General features: G+C 35.1%; 1 protein-coding gene across 1 annotated transcript in view; it reads right to left on the bottom strand.

The window, feature by feature from the left end:
• The window catches only part of LOC118271351 (homeodomain-interacting protein kinase 2), a 104,177-nt gene that overhangs the window by 20,995 nt on the left and 62,669 nt on the right, over positions 1 to 20,513 (bottom strand). The window contains exons 3-5 of the mRNA XM_050695721.1: positions 11,625 to 11,770; positions 7,836 to 8,005; positions 4,347 to 4,411 (exon numbers count right to left, since the gene is read on the bottom strand). Of these exons, the coding sequence (XP_050551678.1) occupies positions 4,347 to 4,411; positions 7,836 to 8,005; positions 11,625 to 11,770 (381 nt within the window). The remainder of the gene's footprint in view (positions 1 to 4,346; positions 4,412 to 7,835; positions 8,006 to 11,624; positions 11,771 to 20,513) is intronic.

Here is a 20,513-nt window from a genome sequence, read left to right as displayed (position 1 = left end):
CGCATCACTACATTGACACGACTCTCGACAATACACACATACGCACGGATAGCTGCGGAAATTATGACAAAATGAACTTGATACTTTGAAAGTTTGAATATTTTCTTACTTTCTTTTTTAATATTTTTATTTTGTTTAGTGCGTGCGTAGACTCAAATGTTTTGTGTTATCTGTTGTTCAATTCCGTTCAGTGCCGAATTTGGGCTCGGATTATTCGATTGGTGTCATTTTCATAGTTTTCGGAAAGTAAGCGTTCGAAATCAAAAATCAAATGGTGCCAACGCAAAACTAACTTTTTACATGCTTTTATTTAGTTTCATATGTAAAGGATGTATGTATGTGTGTTTGTTTGTATGTTTCTATATAACCGACCTCTTCCAACTCGATTTTTACCCATTTTAAACGGACCGATTTCGTTCAAACTTTGTAGACTTATCAAGGACCGGTGGCAAATTAATACCTCGTAGAAATTAATCAAGGGTCAGGAATCCCTGACGTGGACACTTAACAGCCCAGATGAACCTGAAGAGATATGAATATACTATCTTAAGAAAAGTTGTTCAGCGTGATGAGCACATTTTAGCGCCATACGAAAATCGAGGATGTAGAATCCCTGACATGGACTCCAGCCCAGCCGAACCTGAAGAGATTTGAATATACTTTCAAGAAAAGATATTTAGCGTGATGAGCACTTTTTCGCCATATCTTTTATACTAATTATTCTCATAACAATACTAAATTTTCCGCCTACTGTTAGTATTAATATTAAAATTATTTTGTTCGGTTCATCACAAAAACATGTTTTTAAGTTTTTTTAATCTACAATGTGATAGGGGTGGGACTTCTAACCCGTTAAGGCTGAGTACTACATCTAATTTTATCGACAAAAAAAATAATATGGGGGTTGAACCCCTAATTGAAAATATTGAAAAATTGTGATTTTTTCGGTAAAAATAATTCACAAATGATTTTTTTCTCACCAAAACATTATCAAACATTTGAAAAAAGTAATGAATTAGTTAGCCAAGGTTATTAGCTACCGTTTGTCGTTTTTTTTTGTTTCTACGACGCATACAACCTTTGATATCAAAAAAAGTAAAAAAAATATTAAAATTGCCATAATTTTAAGGGGAGGGGATTCGACCCCTTCGACCCCCGACTTTTGTCGATAAAATTAGATGTAGAACTCAGCCTTAACGGGTTAGAAGTCTCACCCCTATCACATTGTATATTTTATTATGGTTTTATATCAATGGTTTTCGGGGTCGCCAAGATAAAAAAAAAACAATTATGGTAACGAACGTGACAAGACCTGGGTGGAACAAACAAAGAAAATACATAAAATAAATTAAACATCAATTCTTTATTTTCACGATATTTGTTTGAATATGCGAGGAATGAGCCCGTAAATTCATATTTCTTGCCTGTCTTGGGTCAATTAATTCCGGAAGAAGACAATTTTTATAAAATCGAATGATTCACTCCGTATTCGATATTAGCGACCCCAAAAACCACAACAATGACACTCATGTCGAAAAATGACAATGCCAGAATCTCTATAGAGCTTTGTCCCACCAAAAAAATATAGTGTACAGACATGCCAAATGTAGCATTCTATTGCTGCTCTATTAGTGATAACTAAAAACATGATTAAAAGCCTTTAGATCTTGCGGTTTCTATATGAATCTAAGTACAAAATATTACATTTAGGTTAGGTTAATTGCAGTTATAATGGTAGAAATAATTAAATTACAATGCTATCATAGGGTGTTTAGCTATGAAAGGAAGGAATGTCATCACTCATCACCAATATCACCTTTAGTAATCCTACTTTAATTCATAATCATAACGAAACAACAATGTAAACAGAACAGACAGAGCGAATGTCAAATAATGACTTTTTGGACATAATGACACACGCACGCCAATGAGGTTTCGTTACATCTAATCACTAACGTTCAAACACGAAATCATAATTATAATATGCATTCATTATAATATATATTATAAAAAAAAATTAACTAGCAGTATGTATTAAAACCAAATTCATATTAAAATTCGTACACATTACATTAATAAATCTTTTTTTTATTGAATTACTCGTTTTGTTCCTTGTGCAAGCGTACTAAGAAACGCAGAGGGTCGCGATAAATACAGGAAATAGGCCTTGGGTTTTTAAAATTCTTTTTATTTCCTAATTTTTATCCGCAAGTTTATCAGAATAATAATTAAGTAACCAAGGGTCTTATTTTCATTGCATAATTTTGATTAATTTACATTTTTTGTACATTGATGAAATTAAGTGGGGCAGGATCTGGCATGGTCATTTATATATTTATGTCGGCGCCATCTTGAACTTAGATTTTCACTTTATATTCGTTATAAGCGACCCCAAAAACCATGAAAATGACACCCATGATGGAAAGTTGGCAAATCTAGTCGGCGCCATCTTGGATTTTGATTTTGACTCCATATTCGCTATAAGCGACCCCAAAAACCATGAAAATGACACCCATGATGGAAAGTTGGCAAATCTTGTCGGCGCCATCTTGGATTTTGATTTTGACTCCATATTCGCTATAAGCGACCCCAAAAACCATGAAAATGACACCCATGATGGAAAGTTGGCAAATCTTGTCGGCGCCATCTTGGATTTTGATTTTGACTCCATATTCGCTATAAGCGACCCCAAAAACCACGAAAATGACACCCATGATGGAAAGTTGGCAAATCTAGTCGGCGCCATCTTGGATTTTGATTTTGACTCCATATTCGCTATAAGCGACCCCAAAAACCATGAAAATGACACCCATGATGGAAAGTTGGCAAATCTTGTCGGCGCCATCTTGGATTTTGATTTTGACTCCATATTCGCTATAAGCGACCCCAAAAACCATGAAAATGACACCCATGATGGAAAGTTGGCAAATCTTGTCGGCGCCATCTTGGATTTTGATTTTGACTCCATATTCGCTATAAGCGACCCCAAAAACCATGAAAATGACACCCATGATGGAAAGTTGGCAAATCTAGTCGGCGCCATCTTGGATTTTGATTTTGACTCCATATTCGCTATAAGCGACCCCAAAAACCATGAAAATGACACCCATGTTGGAAAGTTGGCAAATCTTGTCGGCGCCATCTTGGATTTTGATTTTGACTCCATATTCGCTATAAGCGACCCCAAAAACCATGAAAATGACACCCATGGATGGAAAGTTGGCAAATCTTGTCGGCGCCATCTTGGATTTTGATTTTGACTCCATATTCGCTATAAGCGACCCCAAAAACCACGAAAATGACACCCATGATGGAAAGTTGGCAAATCTAGTCGGCGCCATCTTGGATTTTGATTTTGACTCCATATTCGGCGACCATCACCCATTGGATTTTGATTTTGACTCCATATTCGCTATAAGCGACCCCAAAAACCATGAAAATGACACCCATGGTGGAAAGTTGGCAAATCTTGTCGGCGCCATCTTGGATTTTGATTTTGACTCCATATTCGCTATAAGCGACCCCAAAAACCATGAAAATGACACCCATGATGGAAAGTTGGCAAATCTTGTCGGCGCCATCTTGGATTTTGATTTAACCTCATGTTCAAAATAATATAACGAAACATTCTATATTCAGTAAAGTGTTGCTCGTACAGAATGTGTAAAAAAAAACATACAAACAGCCGAACATAGTACCTCCTCCTTTTTGTGAAGTCGGTAAAAATATCAAGATTGGTTTGTGAAGTATAATATCAAATATTTTGTACTCGTACAGCGATCTTTTTCAAGGCCATTTTTTGTAACAGGCGACGCAGCGTCCACCCACGACAGCGCTCGAGCGCAGACTGAAATTTCATTTGACATTTTCTATCCAATAAATCTAAATAGTAAACAAATAAAATAACCCTTATTGCTACGCTTTAAAGTTGATGTCTGACAGCAAAATAGGAGAAAAAATTAAACGGGAACTTTTATTTATTTCCGAGACAATTTGAAATATTTTCGTAATTTTTTCCCATAGTATAATTTTTGATTATGTCTGCTTCCCCGGGATATTTTTTTGAGATTCAGAATTATGCGTGTAGTAGCAGTAAAATGTTCCTAAACTCAACCCTTTTTTGTCAATTTTGTGTGAAGAGGTAAAGAAAAATCGTGTTTGCAATAATAAAATATAACTTTTTTCACATTACAAATCAATATTTTGGAGATAAAGAAGTGATCTATCTATTGTAATTGTTAGTTATGTTCAGTTAAGTTTCTTTTGGTCGTAATATGTACTGAAAAATAGCTTATTTACGTCAGATTTGAGAACGCGTCCTATATACCATATAATATGTGTGTCTATATCTCACGTTTTGTTCGAGCTGTCGGTCTTCTAGAATTATCATATTTTTTGTTTCCTTGTGGATCTGGGGAAGAAAGAAGATAAAGGATTGTGTCAATTTGATTGTCATTGTCTGTTATTTTGGTCAACTGAAAGAGAAATGGTTATTTTTAAAATTGTGTGTGTTATTTTTAGCGTAAAGCTTGCGACATTTCTAACTAACAGGTAACTTTAAAAGCATTGTAAATCGTTGAAATGCAAAGTAACAGTTTAATGGTTAACTTTGAAAGGCTTTATAATTATGATTAATTCGAAATAGCCTTCAGTGCCGATAGAAATAGACTCATTAAAATGTATAGGTCTAGACTAGACACTACAATATAGGCTTTTAAAGTAGACTAGGTACTAGACCGTAATGACAGTGATTACAGTGTCTTGTCTACCGTACAATCGCGAGTCTTTTATGACATAGAAAGTTGTGAGTGTATTAATACCAGTGACACTATGTGAGGTATTAGTATTACTGGTGTGTCAGTCATTTAATAGTGTTATTGAAAACATTTTCAGAAGTCCAAAGAACGTAATACATTCTAAAAGACATTAAAACAAACAACTACATTAACAATGGGGCTACACATTAGATTGCGCTCAAGCAAAGTTAATTCGTGTTAACAAAAAACAAATAAATTAATGTAATTAATCAATCTATGTTAAAACGAGTGCGTTGTTAACTGGAATTCTCTTGGCTTGAGCCTAGTCAACATGTAAAAGTTTTATCGACCTACTTAATTGGACGAATACTATGACACAGATAAAAATAGTAATCTCCTCAATAGATGTGGCTACTAGGTAGACTTTTGATATATTTTTATAGAGTTTATGTCATTATTATATTTCTTTGTAGTAGCCAATCTATCGACAGATACGTTCTCGAGACCCACGGCAATTTGACTAGGGTAAATACTCGATTTTAAACTCTACGTCAATAACATTAAAGGTTATTTGTAGGTGTCATAGCAAACGTCATAATAAGGAGTCTAAAATAAATACTTATTCTAAGTGCGTTTGTCAAAGGATAGTGCATGAAAGTTCAAACAATCTACAGGTTCGGTTCCCACGGGGCTCTTAGTATTGTTACCTCCTGTTAGGTTGGTTGAAATTTTATACAATACGCCTAGTATGTGTTTGTTTTTTAAAGGATATTCACACGTTTGACGGTTAATAGCTTTTTCTAAAATTTAATAGGATGGTGTTTGGCTACCAGCTCGCCTGGTGGTAAGCGATGATGTGACCGACGATGGAGCACGCCTACCTATGAGCAACCTGTTCACTCACTGTGCTTTTGATATATTATGTGCTAGCATTGTCTAGGTGTTTTAAAAAATATCCCTAATTATTTTTCTGTAATAAACAAACAAGGAGACGTGTCATCTGATGAACAGTACCGCTCCTGAATATCCGCAACTCCAGAAGATTTAGGTACAAGTCCTTTGCTGCCATAAATCTCATTTGTCCAATGGTTTTCACTGAAGTAAGTACCTATGTATTATTTCAAATAGCACTAAGTATTTAGGTATCCGATTTAAAGTACTTACATGTGTTACATAACAATAACCATGTAACATATACTCCTGCCTACACGATTGGGAAAACAGGTGTAATGATAACAAGTTTTATATTAATGCCAAGGTTGGGCAAAAGACTTTAAAATAAAATGTTGAAACTATGACAATCTGATTGTGTTATTCTAAAATGTCAATGGCATTCATATTCATTAATAGAAGATTTAAGTAATAACTTGGTATTTTCAATTATCTTTTAAATAAATACGTAATAGGTCACAATTATACAAGTCTAAAAAAGTTTAAAATACCAAATTGAGTGTCCTTATGTTATCCTTTTTTCGACAGCTAATTGTCCTATTTTTTTATTCATAGGATTTATTTATAAAAAAATTTAAAAAACCCCCGACAAAAAACTTAATTTTCCTTTAAAAAGTAAAAAATAATAAAAGAAACTTAATCTTAAAGTACCTAAAAATGTACTAATAATTCTAAAAAAAAATACGTCGCGTTGGGGGACCGCTCCTAATTATTTCTTACTTATCTACGATTTGTTCATAAGTATCACATGCTTGGTGTTAACTAAAGTAAATTGATGTTTAAGTACTTAACTATAACGCAGAAAATAGAAATATAGCGGCGCGGGCGGCGGTGTGCAGTCCGTATTCATGCGGTCCCCCAACGAGACGTATTTTTTTTAGAATTATTAGTACATTTTTAGGTACTTTAAGATTAAGTTTCTTTTATTATTTTTTACTTTTTAAAGGAAAATTAAGTTTTTTGTCGGGGGTTTTTTAAATTTTTAATTTAATTTTTTATTTTATACTTTTTATAGGTAGGTTAGGTTAAGTTAGGCTTAGTATAAAATTAAAAATTTTATATTTTTGTTATTACATTTTTAATTTAATTTTTATTTTTTTTAAATATTTTTTTTTAATTTTTTATTTACTTTTTTATTTTTGTTAATACGAAAAAATAATATCTTTCAATATATTCTTTCAGTGCGGTTTAATTTGAGACCCTATCCCAGTATATTTGCAGACCTTCAGCTACTCTCTCCACTTTCACCGCCCATAACTTTAAAACGGCTCAACCGATTTTCATCAAACATGTCTAAGAACACTCGCACATAAGTCCCCTTTCATACGAAAAAAACTAAATTGAAATCACTGCATCCGTTCAGGAGTTATGATGCCACAGACAGACAGACAGACAGACAGACAGACAGACAGACACGTCAAACTTATAACACCCCTCTTTTTGCGTCGGGGGTTAAAAAATATGCAGTGAGCGACACATTTTGCTGAATCCTATGATTAAAAAAGTATCACACACAGCTGACGTGCATATTTCTTAAAGCAACACCTAATATTTCAACACTTTCAAATTGTTAGTTATAAAGGTAGGCCTGGACGAGTAGTCAAAAAATATTATATTTTGTATTACTTTAAAACATAAGTTTCTTGGAAACGTCTGAATATCCTTTAAATAGTGTTTCAGTGTAATAAAAGTTTTAGTTTGTAAGTATTATAGACAAAACGAAGGACATAAAGGTCCCCAAACTGCTAATTTGTCAATACAATGTAGGTACCTGCACGTCTTTACCTTTTGTCTAAAAACCCTTTGTTCGCCAAAAATCATGTCAAAATATTCCACATTTGCTACTTTCCCTTGGTAGGGAAACGTGGTATTTTATAAAAGAGCCATATTTATTCTGTGAGTAAAACATGAAATGGAAAAAATCTAAGTTACTTTAACATTTAACATTTTTTATTAAATTATTGGCATCCATACCTCAGACCAATGTTTAGATTGAGATCCATATTTATTTTAAGAATTTAACTTGAATTTAAAGTGTGTATGTGGTGTGTAGTGTGTGTGTGTGATGTGTGTACCTAAAGGTGTATAATAAGGAGGTAACAACAAAGACATTACGTTTATGGTTACCTTGCGGCTGGGGCGGGTGGTTGGCCCCGCCCGCCGCCAGCTGCTTGCTGTGTGCCGTCGTCGTTGCGGCCTGGGGAGCCGTCTTGTGCCGCGCGCCGCTCGCGCCCGCGCCGCCGCCGCTGCCGACTTGTTCAACGACGACGCGACGTGTATCAATGCTATCTGCGACACTGTTAAGAGAAAAGAAATCATTGTTCAGATAAGTCCATAACATAAATAACGTTAACAAACTAAAAAGGTGTACTAGCTTCTGGCACCGGCTTCGCCCGCGTACCAGAGGGTAAAACGTAGCCTATTTGTTATTCCAGACTATAATCCACTCCTGTTCTTAATTTTATCCCGATCCCTTTTGCCGTTTTGATGTGATTGCGTAACAAATAAACATTTATACACAAACTCACTCATAAACTTTCGCAAGTTATAAAGTCCGTATATCATCAGCATTTTTGTGGCATGTATTCCTAATTAGTGCCTATATCCAATCCGTACGCATATGCATAGAATACGTCAGGTAGACAAAATGCTATTCCTGAACATAATCTACCTCTCCTTTAGGCCAAAATTTTCAGATCAGGTTCGTTTAGTGTATTATTACAAACTTTCGAATTAACAACCGGGCATACAAATATCAAAGGAAACCATAGTTCTAAATCTAAACATTTGGATCAACTGTACACCATAATACTGCAGAAAAATATCCAAAATCACCACCAGCCAGGTGGTTGTTTCCGACACAAGTGTAACTTCAAACATTCTTCAAAACCTTTTCAAAATCCACCTTAATTTTACTTTACTACCACTTTTTGCTTATACCCAAAAATAAAATAGGTAACAAAAAATAAATGGTATCCACGCACAAGTTCCCGTTACAAAAAAAAATCCCTCCGGCGTTTGCGCATGTCGGTGTCTACGTTAGCACAGAACGTTAGGCCTAAACTCAGGGGCAATTCTGATAAATCGATACAAATTGTTCGATTTTGCATCGTATTGCTTACGTCATAAAGTGTATAGTTGTAAAACTCACTATATCATATTGGAAATAACGTCGAAAGTAAGGGACACGCTTTATTATTATTTTCGAAGTACGGCAGTACTTCAAACTTCTGCGAACCGTAAAATTAATTTATGAGACTTTCAACTTTAAAGCTTTTGGAATAGAATTGAGAATCTGTTAAAGTTTGACGGATGAGTGAAAAAACTTGGTGTAAGTAAAATACTTTTTGCGACAGAAGAGAAAGTATCTACAGTTATAACCTGAAGTTAATAAACAAATACCAAAGAAGACTTGAGATATTATATTACATTACCGACAAAAGAAATCCCAAGAACATAAATACTTTGTGAGCTTATAGAAATAAATAAAACTTAGAGTTCCTGGTTTGAGTCAGTGCAGAATTAAAATTCTTTCGAAGAAACTGTGTGCAATAGGTATAACATATATTTGCATATAGACATCGTAATTATCTAGCAATTAAGTACGCAATTATGTTGAGTAAAACGGGAAAGTAATTTACATTTTACCAATAATTAAATTGCAGTTTTAAAGTGTAGTGTAAAAATGCAATGCAATAGCTGAGCGACAAGATAATTTGGTAATTTAGACGTTGTTTTTGAGATTGACTTGATGGATTACATTTGGAGGGTTTGAAGTAGTCTATAGACACAAGCCGAAACACGACTTACGAAAGAACTAAGACAAACAAGAAAAGGAGGTACCAAAACAAAAAAGTTATGACCACAAGAAGTAGAAAAATGAAATGAACAGAAGGATAGTAAAATGGTTGGAAGAAGTATTGGTTATAGTTAGTTGAGTATAAGTTGGAAAAACCAAGATAAGTATGTCTATTAAAAGAAGACTCGCTTACTTCAGATAATTATTATCGGATACAAGACGTGGGTTTAGGTATGATAGAGAAAATAGGATCGCTGCTAGACAAAAAATAAAAGATACTATGACATAGTAAAGAGATAATAAGAGAGAAAACAAAGTAATTGATAATATTTCACTACCAATAACAGATCGGTCTACCCTGTGATTTGAGACACCCAAAACAAATGGAGATTGTCTATGATACCTATATACTAATGAAGGTGGAAAGACTCATAGTCTGGACATCACTGGAGGAGGAAAGAAAAAGACAGATACCAGTAGAAAACATTACAGAAGGTTAATGCCAAAAAGCACTTGAGACCAGAAAATTGCGGAAGCTTGTGCATTGTGGTAGTAAAAATCCTCAAATTTGGTAATTTTAGACAATTTTTATGCTATTTCAAATATTTATTGTAATCCGAAACGAAAGAAACATGTAAATAGACTAAATTGACCTAGAAAACAGAACAGAATGTCTGTGAAGGACTATTACTATTCAATATAATTTGCAATGACATAAAACAACTTACACGTATTCTTCATGATCAATGTGATCAATATAAAAATTGTAGTAGTCGTCGTCATCGTTGTGCTCATGTTTCACTCGTTTTAGAGATAGATCCATTATTACAAAATGTAATATTATGTACACAATGGTTAAAACTAATATAAACATAAACTTCACTATATTACACTGTACAAATTTTCACTATACAATCACTAATACTATAAACAATCCAGTATTAAAAACGAATGTTTTAATATTTGTGTTGAGCTCGCGACTCCCGGTAAAATGCGTGCGCGCATCGTAAGGGTTGCAACCCGAATGACGCTCTGGGATAGGTTAAGGGAATAGGGTAGCTTGCGAGGGTTGAGGGTAGCGGGGGGTACAGGTAGCGAGAAGCGGAGGGGACCGCACACCCGAATTCCCCGTATTGTGTGGCCCATTCAATAATGAGGGTACCATTAACCTGCGCTTGAGCAGAGTACGCACACGGTGGGAACGCAAGCGCCGATTGTATGAAATGTTTGCTTGTTTTTAAACTAGATGTTGATGCTATGAATTGTTCAGTTGTTTTAACTGCTACATAGATAGATACTATGTCGTAGTTCTAGTCTATTGAAAGTAAACTATCGCTCTCGGTAAACCAAATAGACCTTTACGGACATTTCAAAATTGCATTTGCGAAATTACGATTTGAAATTACGGCTACGGCCCTACGGGCTAAAAGCACTTTACGGAATTCAACTAGCAACCCTCGCTGAGCAGGAGCCGCTCAAAATGATGTTAGAATGTCGGAAATTACTTTCAGGGTATTTTTTCGCGAATAAATAAATCCTATAAAGTTCTTCTGGGAAATGTGACAAATGATTGGTTGGTAGCGTACCCATTTGGCTCCCTCCAGACAAAGTTTGCTCTGGACTAAAAAAGGATACTGCATGTAGGGGAGCATTTAAAATTTACTGAATGTAAAAGTTCCCAAACATTCACATAGTAAAATCCTAGTCCGAATATTATTAGTTTTTTGTGCGAGTTGGTCATCCTTTCCAACCCTTTAGCAATTATAATAATTTCACAGGCTTCTTTTGTCACCAGAGACGGTCATCTATAGAATAGTTTCGGAATAGGGAGACCATTATTTGTACTTGAATGAAAATATTAATTCAGAATAATTTAGCTTTGCGTAGTTGAGAATATTGCGCACCCTTATAATTACATTTGTGCGACCCTTTATATGTAATTAGTTTTTGCTATAACATTCCAACGAGCGGTGGACAGCATTCTGAATAACATGTCAACGACACAAGCTTTTTAATTATAAACTAGTAGCTGAGATTACATCTTTTTAAAATTATACGCTCGGGTTTTATCTAGCTTCCTACATGGTGAAAGAAAATAAAGCTAAGAGTATACTGACGTGGCGTCGCGACAGCAGGGTCTGGCGCAAAGCACAGGCGGAGCGGGAGGCGGCGCGGGCGGCGGGGACCGCTCCGCATCGCACGCGCGACTCGGCACGGCGGGCGCGGTGCAGCAGCCCGGCCCGACGCCTGACCACCACTTGTTCTGAAACAACAACCATAACATTTCATTTATTACATACATTTTGCACAAGATTTTTCGCAAAAGAAAGCCCTACTAAAGCACCATCAAAATCTGATCAATGGTTTCGGATCCATAGAAGATCAAACAAATCACCCGGATTTATCAAACGTAAAAGTATAGTATGTATATTTTTATAATATAAAAATAATATTTACCATTTAAGACCTATTTCATTAAACCTATTAAAATACCACATGGCTGAAACGATTTTTCTCATCACCTTCACTCTGTTTTTGTCACTTAATATTATGTATTTCTACCCTCTCTCAATGTTAGTGGCGCTAAACTAAAATAAAATATAGCAAAGTGCCACCTACAGAAACTCAATGAGTTAATAACATTGGCAAATAAGTAATTAGCTAGTGCTAATAATTAAAATATCGAAGGAGGTTACTAACTGTTAGTGGCACGTAATTTACAGTTGGATTAAATCAGTAATTCAATAATGAGCGATGTAATTGCTATGTCGGACTAATTGAAAGCGTATAATTAAATGAACGCACTTTAGCCGCAAGTATTTCGACTATAACCAGTGATGAGAAATCTTTGTCATTCTTACTGTTTTCTTACTGAAATTGAATTTTCATTAACAACATAATTTCTTAATTGCGACGGAATCGCCAGCGCTTATGCATTGAGCGGGACATATAATTACGTTAGTCGGTGTTAATATTCCAACATGAACGTCAAATTAATGCTTCAATATAAATCTATGTTCAGCAAAGTGTGGAAAACGTGAGTTTTAATACATGTTTCATTAATGTTGAATTTGTCAAGAGAAATTACATTAGCTTTCAAGAAAACCTATTTCTATATTGTATTAAACCTAGACTTTTGTCTCTGAAACCTAAAACTTATCACGAAATGGCTTGGTGCCAGATTTGGACAGGCTTATTTATTCCATTAGTGACTCATATTGTACAATAGAATCTGTTTCATGGTACGTGCTATTAAAAAACTGAAATAGCAATACATGACAATGGAGAATAATATCTTCTGGTAACTGAAAATAATTCTAAATGGCATTTTACATTTGGCAATTAAGAATAGTAAGTAAGTAGCATATGGTGTCATTTCGGTGACAAGTTTCTCTTTGTATATCTATTGTCTTTTTGAAAATTGACCTTGAAACTTAGTTTTGGGGACGACACGGCACTTAACCGAATTTGATTTTATATTTATATGGAGCAACTACCATCTGCCGTCGAAGGGTGATACTTAATTCTTGATAGCCACAGAGACTGGTGGTTTAAGGTGCTCTCTTTAACTAATATCACCATCATCAGCTTCTAGAGGTCCACTGCTGAACATAAGCCATTCTGAGACTAGTGCTTAGTAAATATTCATGCGTCTTATATCTATTGAACCTTGCAATAATGTAAAGCAAGTGTGGTCCGGTTGCGAACCAGTCCGGTCGGCATCAATATCAAGCTAGATAAAACTAGCTTATATCTATCTGCAGGCTAATATTCTTTGCTAGAATCAGTGCTAAACTTGCATTTATCTCAATTGTTGTACATTGACAAGGTGTATACTGCATCTATCTAATCTACCTTGAGTTTAATGTAACAGGGTTATAAGGTTACAATGAGAAATGGAGGTTTGATCCGGTTATTTGGAATTCATTCACAATTTTTATCATGCATTTCTATAACACAGTCATAGCTTGAATTTCGGGATTGTTTTGAGAGGGTGGCAAGAGGATCACTATCAAGACATGGGGCCTATTGAGTCTATGCCAAATCCTTGATAGAACAAAAAGTGAGATATTATTTTTCAGGAATAATATCAAGGTCAAGGACCATTATGTAGATGAACGCTACCGATTTTTGACCGTAAACTTTCTCCAGTTGACCTGCTAATCAAATCGTTTAAGCGTACACGACAGCCATACAAATGAAGTTGCACATGCAAATTATCATTAAAACGGCCAACTAGACATAATTAGCGCATTGTTAAGCACTTAGGCTCTCTGGCAAACTGCTTAAGGATACTATTATCCATTAGCCATCGCTGGCCAAGCTGGGGAAGGCAAACAGTAGGTTCCAGCAGTTTTCGAAGAATAAAACAATGCAGTAATAGTGACAGGTTGATAACCTTCAAGTAATACAAACTATTGTTCTTGGGACTTGCGTGGAAAGATAAGCAAATGATATCATTCCCAGTCCCGCAGTACTTGATATCTTGGGTATATAAAAGTGGTGTTTATGGCACTGACGGTATGGCCACTTAATGGTCAATTGGCAGTGGCATTCGTGCGGAAGTATCGATCATCGGTTGATTTCTGACGAACAATAACACCGAAGATAGACGACTGAGGCCGAAGATAACTTTGTTAATGAAATACGCGCACGCGACGCATTGCAGTTTTTTAGAAATTTGCAGGAAATTCATCAATGTTGTATAACGTTATTACGGTTTTATGACGTTGAACTGTTTTACATAAAGTGAGAGGTTTGATGAACCCATTATTAAACGTATGGAACATGATAAACAATAGGATAATGAGCATGTCTTTTGCACGTCATAAACAAGGACTTTAAAATAGTGCAATAAATATTATAAATTCATATTCATCGAAAGAGGTTAATAAAGTAATTATAATTTAAATTCGAAAAATATAGTCGTCTATAAACATTTATGGAAAGCCATTATTATCGCTATATTCGTCATCTCAATTGTAGCTATCATGATTACTATACAACACCTATCGCCATTATCTACATTACACTTATATTTGGTCATCCAGCAATATACATAAATATGTTTATTTAAATAGATATAAACTTTTCGAAACCAATATATCCCTACATTGTTGGAGGTGAAAATGAGTGAAAACAGATCATAGGCGAGCAAGTGATGCTGAACTGCAGAAGGGGGCGGTCACGACCCTCAGCACAGAGGAATACGAAGCAAGGAGGAGGACAAACAAGCAATGCTTCAGTAATTTTATTGTTGGGACGCATTCACCAATTCACCGTCAATCAATGCAGTAGTTAGGCGACTCTTGCGCACGCAAACCGAGTCACGTTTTATTAAATGAGAGGCGGATACAATTACGATTATCACGCGCCAACTGCATCATACAACTACATTGTAAGAGCATTTAATTTTACAGAAGAATTTTTCTTGCATTACATGGTAGATATGAAAGAAATGTCATATTCGCTTTAATAACTCATTAAACTTTGAATTACAACCCAACTTCTGGCATTTCCATCAATTAAAGTCAATACGATTGACAGCTGTCAATTATTCAAATGTCAAACTCAGTGACGTCACCTTTTAATTAGACAGAATAAAACTAAGATGGCGCTATGATTTTTATAAGTTAGCTTTTTTAATATAATTTTGTTTGCCTCTTCAAACACAGACGTTTTAGCGATTATTTATAATTTTGATAGCAAACCATACATATGTGATTGTGTTTAGATATAATCAAATATGTCAACGTGACGATCTTGCACACACGTGTAATTTTTTACAGCACTGATGTAAACGACCCGTGAAGGACAGTCCATTTCAAAGTGTTGTCATTGCTATGTGAATATTATAATACACACAAAAACAGAATACCTAGTCGGTATAGTATTAGAATTGGAAATATTACATGTTTACAATATTCTATAGTCTTTAGATACAATGTTGTCGAGTCTTTAAATTAATACACGATATTGTCTGCGCATATTTCCCTTTCATAATAAAAAAAATCGTTAATTATTGACATGTGACTATTTTTGTAATTTTCCTGAGCATACGTCATAATGAGAAAAAGAGATAATTTGTATCATATGATCGTGGATCTGAAAGTCCGGGAACTAATGTTCATAAAAGAAAAGGGAAGAAAACCGTGTAGGATGCTTACCAGAATAGCTTATAAAGATATGATAAATAAAACAAAAAGAAAATGGATACTACAATTATAGGTATATATATAAGTCTGGTATCAATTTAATGAGCTCCCGCACCAATTAAAAGTTAGAAACAACGTCTACAATATACTGTACAACACGCTTCATTATTTACAGAAGCGTACCGAGGATTCCTCTGGGCTAAAAATTAATTAACAACTTTTACTTTATTTAGCTAGAGATGAGAAGTCACTGTTAATCGGAACGTTAAAACATTGTGTACCGTCCATAGACACACATCACATCCCAATATGGCGACATGACAGTGACATTTGTCAATTTACCGCGCTTTTCCATCCGCCATTATTGTTAATCAGGTTATTAAGTCATTGTACTGATGCCAACACATCAAGCTTTCCTCATGTGTCCAATTTTATTAAACAGTTTTTCAATTTAATTGAAATGGCATAAAGTTTAACCAAATTTTGAAGAATTTTTCGAGTATATGGTAGTTAACGATGCCTAACTTTTATTAAATATGCTGTTGCCCTGGTATCTAAAACCAGTTGTGAGGCAAAAACTAACAATTCGATTTCAAAACTTTCCTTACCACAACGCTTAGTCCATATTTTATAACAAAAAGCTTCCAATCTTCAGGGAAAAGCGTGATACTAATATAATTCATTAGTTTAGACTTAAACACCTACGTATAAAACATCTCACGTACAAGTTTTAATGCGTAGCTAAGCCGCAGTGAATGAACGTATAATGGAAACTGTGATGAAATGACCACTGGACGTAAACGACCGACCTATGCAAATGAGGGTTGCGTTAGAAAAACTAATTAACTATTTTACGCACTTTTCAATAACAACTTAGAAAATCACTTACAAGTTACAACGACTACTACACTTGGGAGCAAAGAAACGGAGACACGGGCGCTTTCTTTGTTTTCATTTTAAAGAACCCTCTAAAACTAAAAACATGTTCTTTTTACAACAAAATACTTTGATTTTAAAGATAATTAAATAGCCTTTAATACTACATATTGTACGTTACCAAATAAAATACTTGTATCAGAAAATATTTATTAAGAAATAAAGAAGAGAAAACGCTAGTGGCTCCGTTTCTTTGCTCCCAAGTGTACGAGATATTTTTGTAAAGTACTAGGAAGTCATGAGTTCGTAAGAGTTGTCTTATTTCCCTAGTTATGCAAGTGTCAACTGAATACTCTGATGATTGCAGACGCGTAACCTGTCACCGCTGCTTATGCAACGGTAATCTTGGAATCAAGTTAGATATTTTGTCATAGGATTCCATCATAACATTTCAAATCATCTAACATGAAAACATTAAAGACAGTAATTTTCTCTCCGTAGAAGACGATTCGTAGTTATTTCTACACCTAAAACGTTAAGCTGAAAATGCTATGTAAGGTAAAGACGTAATTGACGAACGTCATCATCAGATAGACATGACTAATAACCAAGAAACTACTTCAATTAAGCCATTTTTGGGAATTATATGATCGTCATTCAACAGCCTTTGAATGGCGTCATAAGCACATATGCACATGGCAAGCTGAGACAGGAACGGAGGCATGATTTACATCACTCACGTCAACAGTGTTACACGTGGGTACCGAGTTCATGGTGACTGGCGAGACAAATCGCGAATTACCATAAGATTATGGAAATTGCATTACGAAATATGTTTTCGTACCGGTCTGAATAACATCGATAGTTTAGCAGTCATATTATTTACATGTTACTATGCTCATATATGCTCAGTTTGTTTTGTATCGGGCCGAAGTTTATGTATGTATGTATTAGTGTAAGTTTTAGTAGCGTATCTTTTCCATACCATTTTTCTCTACCCACGCGTGCTTACGTATGGACGAAGACGAATGGAAAAACTCCTACTCATGTAGACACGTGCCGTTGTATTTTCCTATCTACGTTTACAGGAAAAGGGTCTAATTTAGTACAGACTTATTTATATCAAACAATAATAATTCTGTGAAAGATTTATTTCTAATTATAAGCAACTAATTGTAAACAACCATAAATAGTATCTCTAATTAGGATCTGTTTAATCTGTTATTAATTATTTACCTATTGGAGACGAGTGTAAGGAAAAATTACTCGAAACAACTCCAAAAAGATACTTTATTTTAATATACTTTATCTATATTATTAGTTCGTGGGAAAAAATATTGTCCTTATCCCATTATCCGGACCACATCACAACCAGGGACGCCGTTGTTAAAATAAGTAGCAAGAAAATTGTCTCGAACACGTGTTTGCCTAACCGAACTATCTCTTCTGTAGCAAGCCACTTAAGTTTAGTCAAGTGTAGTCTCTAGCTACCAAATATCTAAAGCGATTTTGACGTGAACACCAGCATGATGTATGAGGGTTGCCAAGAATCTGAAAGTGAATCAATCATATTTTCACGCCATTGGCCAAGAAACCCGGGTTCCCTATCTCTTTGACACAGGCTTTACCATAGTATGAAATGAGATGGTGTATTGGAAACGCCTAGGGCTTATTTAAAGCCTAGTCATTTGTTACAAGACACGCAGAAACTGTACAAAATTGGTATTTTTTCTTGTGAGAAAATTGGTTTCAAGAAAATGGGACCAGATTATTTAGTGCATGCTGTTTCAATGTGCTATGGTTCGGATAAAAGAACTTGCTAAAACATTTCTATTCGAGGACCAATTAGTAACAAATAATGCTTAACTTAATCGAGCATGGGAAAATACATTCGAGCATTTCTAGCAAATGGTGAGGAAAATACAAAGAGTTTCGTGTCCAGCCGTTCTTTCTAACAGTTACAACGATCGAAAGGATTGCATTTGAATTATAAATCGAGCGACGAAGCACGCAAGCTATACTGCGCAGCGAGAATAGTTGGGGAAACACATTTGTACTAGTTCCATTACTGTATACTAGAGCTTTTAGTGCTCACACTTGTATTAGAACTAGGCAATGGACTTAGAAGTATTTTAGCTTCGTGTTAAGTACGCTAGAGGTGACCATCTGGCAGTGAATCGATTACAGGCGAAGCCGGCATAGCTTCACTTAAGCTTCATTGTTTATTAACTGTAATTGTGTAGGTGTGACTCTATACCGTGAGTCAGACCACGGAGTATTTTTCATCAAGTATTTATTTATTTCTACTAGTTTCAGTAGTCATTACAGCTCAGTAATAAAGTGCTTTGTTGCTGCACCTTGTTGAAATATTAATATTAAAAGTCTGATTAGATTCTGAATCTGTACTAATATACAATGTGATAGGTGTGGGACTTCTAACCCGTTAAGGCTGAGTACTACATCTAATTTTATCGACAAAAAAGTAATATGGGGGTTTGAAACCCCAATTGAAAATATTGAAAAATAGCGATTTTTTCGGTAAATTTTTTTTTCTCACCAAAACATTATCAAACATATGAAAAAAGTAATGAATTAGTTAGCCAAGGTTATTAGCTACCGTTTGTCGTTTTTTTTTTGTTTCTACGACGCATACAGCCTTTGAAATCACATAAAGTAAGAAAAATATTAAAATAGCCATAATTTTAAGGGGCGAGGGTTCGACCCCTTCGACCCCCGACTTTTGTCCATAAAATTAGATGTAGTACTCAGCCTTAACGGGTTAGAAGTCCGAACCCTATCACATTGTATAAAGCTGAAGAGTTTGTTTGTTTCTTTGTTTAAACGCGCTAATCTCCACCACGCTACGAATAATAGGAGCCGAGCAGTGGGTTGAAAATTATATAAATACGAAAATAACTCACGTCTCTATTTCTTCTTTACGCCTAAACCGATAAGAATATTTATTTATTTATTTGTGTTGGCTAGTACATTTGTTGAGGAAGGTTATAACGTCACGCAACTCATTAACAGAAGCCGAGAAAAGCGATTAAAACCGCGGGAGAGTAACTAGTATCAAGATAAATGTTTCGTTCGCTACAGATGACTTAAGAATCTCTCTACTTGGTTAAGCTAAAGCATGTACAACAGATAAAATCAATACTAATAAATTACTCAAACATCGCACTTTCTTCGAAACGTGTGCAAAGCAAAAAGAGTGCAGTAATAATGAGCATGCAACTACGTGTGTCCTGAAAATCATAAATGCATACAGTACGCACTGATGCACAACAATGACTTTCAGTTTTGTTGTAGCGCCTTTGGAATCTGAATGCAGTGATTGACACTGTAACAGCTAGTATTGACGCATTTTAACTAAACTAATATAAAAGCGTCAAGCAGCTACAAAATGTTAGAACATGCAATCACAGCATAATCAAAAATGGAGTTACTAAAATACCATGCACAGTTATTATTTACTTATACCCTTAGTATGATCCATCTACTTTACATTTAATTTAAGGTAATCGAAACCAGAGCGCGTTCGGTGCTCTGATTGGTTGATTTATTCGAGCCAGCCAATCAGAGCACCGAACGTACTCGTTTCGATTACTTTAAACGTAAAGCAAACTCATACTAAGGCTACTGTTCTACAATACAAAATACAAGACATACGTGCAAACTAAACTACAAAAAACAGTATACAACAATAGGTAGCCTTATCGCTGATAGCGATTTCTTCCAAGCTACTTCAGCATGTACGACAAGGCATTAGTATTACAAAACATCTACAAATCAGTAACTAGGTATTACAAGTGTTAGTAACTAGAGCTCTAAGTTACAAGAGGTTAACACATCACAGTTTATCAAGCGGTGCAATAAATTGCAATACAACTGATGTAACTCTGCCAAGTATAACAACTCCGTACGCATCTATTGTTAGATAAGAGAATAAAATGGCCGCTAGGACAATACGTG

The sequence above is a fragment of the Spodoptera frugiperda genome, chromosome 9 (genome assembly GCF_023101765.2).
Source record: "Spodoptera frugiperda isolate SF20-4 chromosome 9, AGI-APGP_CSIRO_Sfru_2.0, whole genome shotgun sequence".
In the NCBI taxonomy this organism is placed as follows: domain Eukaryota; kingdom Metazoa; phylum Arthropoda; class Insecta; order Lepidoptera; family Noctuidae; genus Spodoptera; species Spodoptera frugiperda.
The sequence above is the reverse complement of the archived record's forward strand: the minus strand, read 5'-3'. Positions and strand labels throughout refer to the sequence as shown.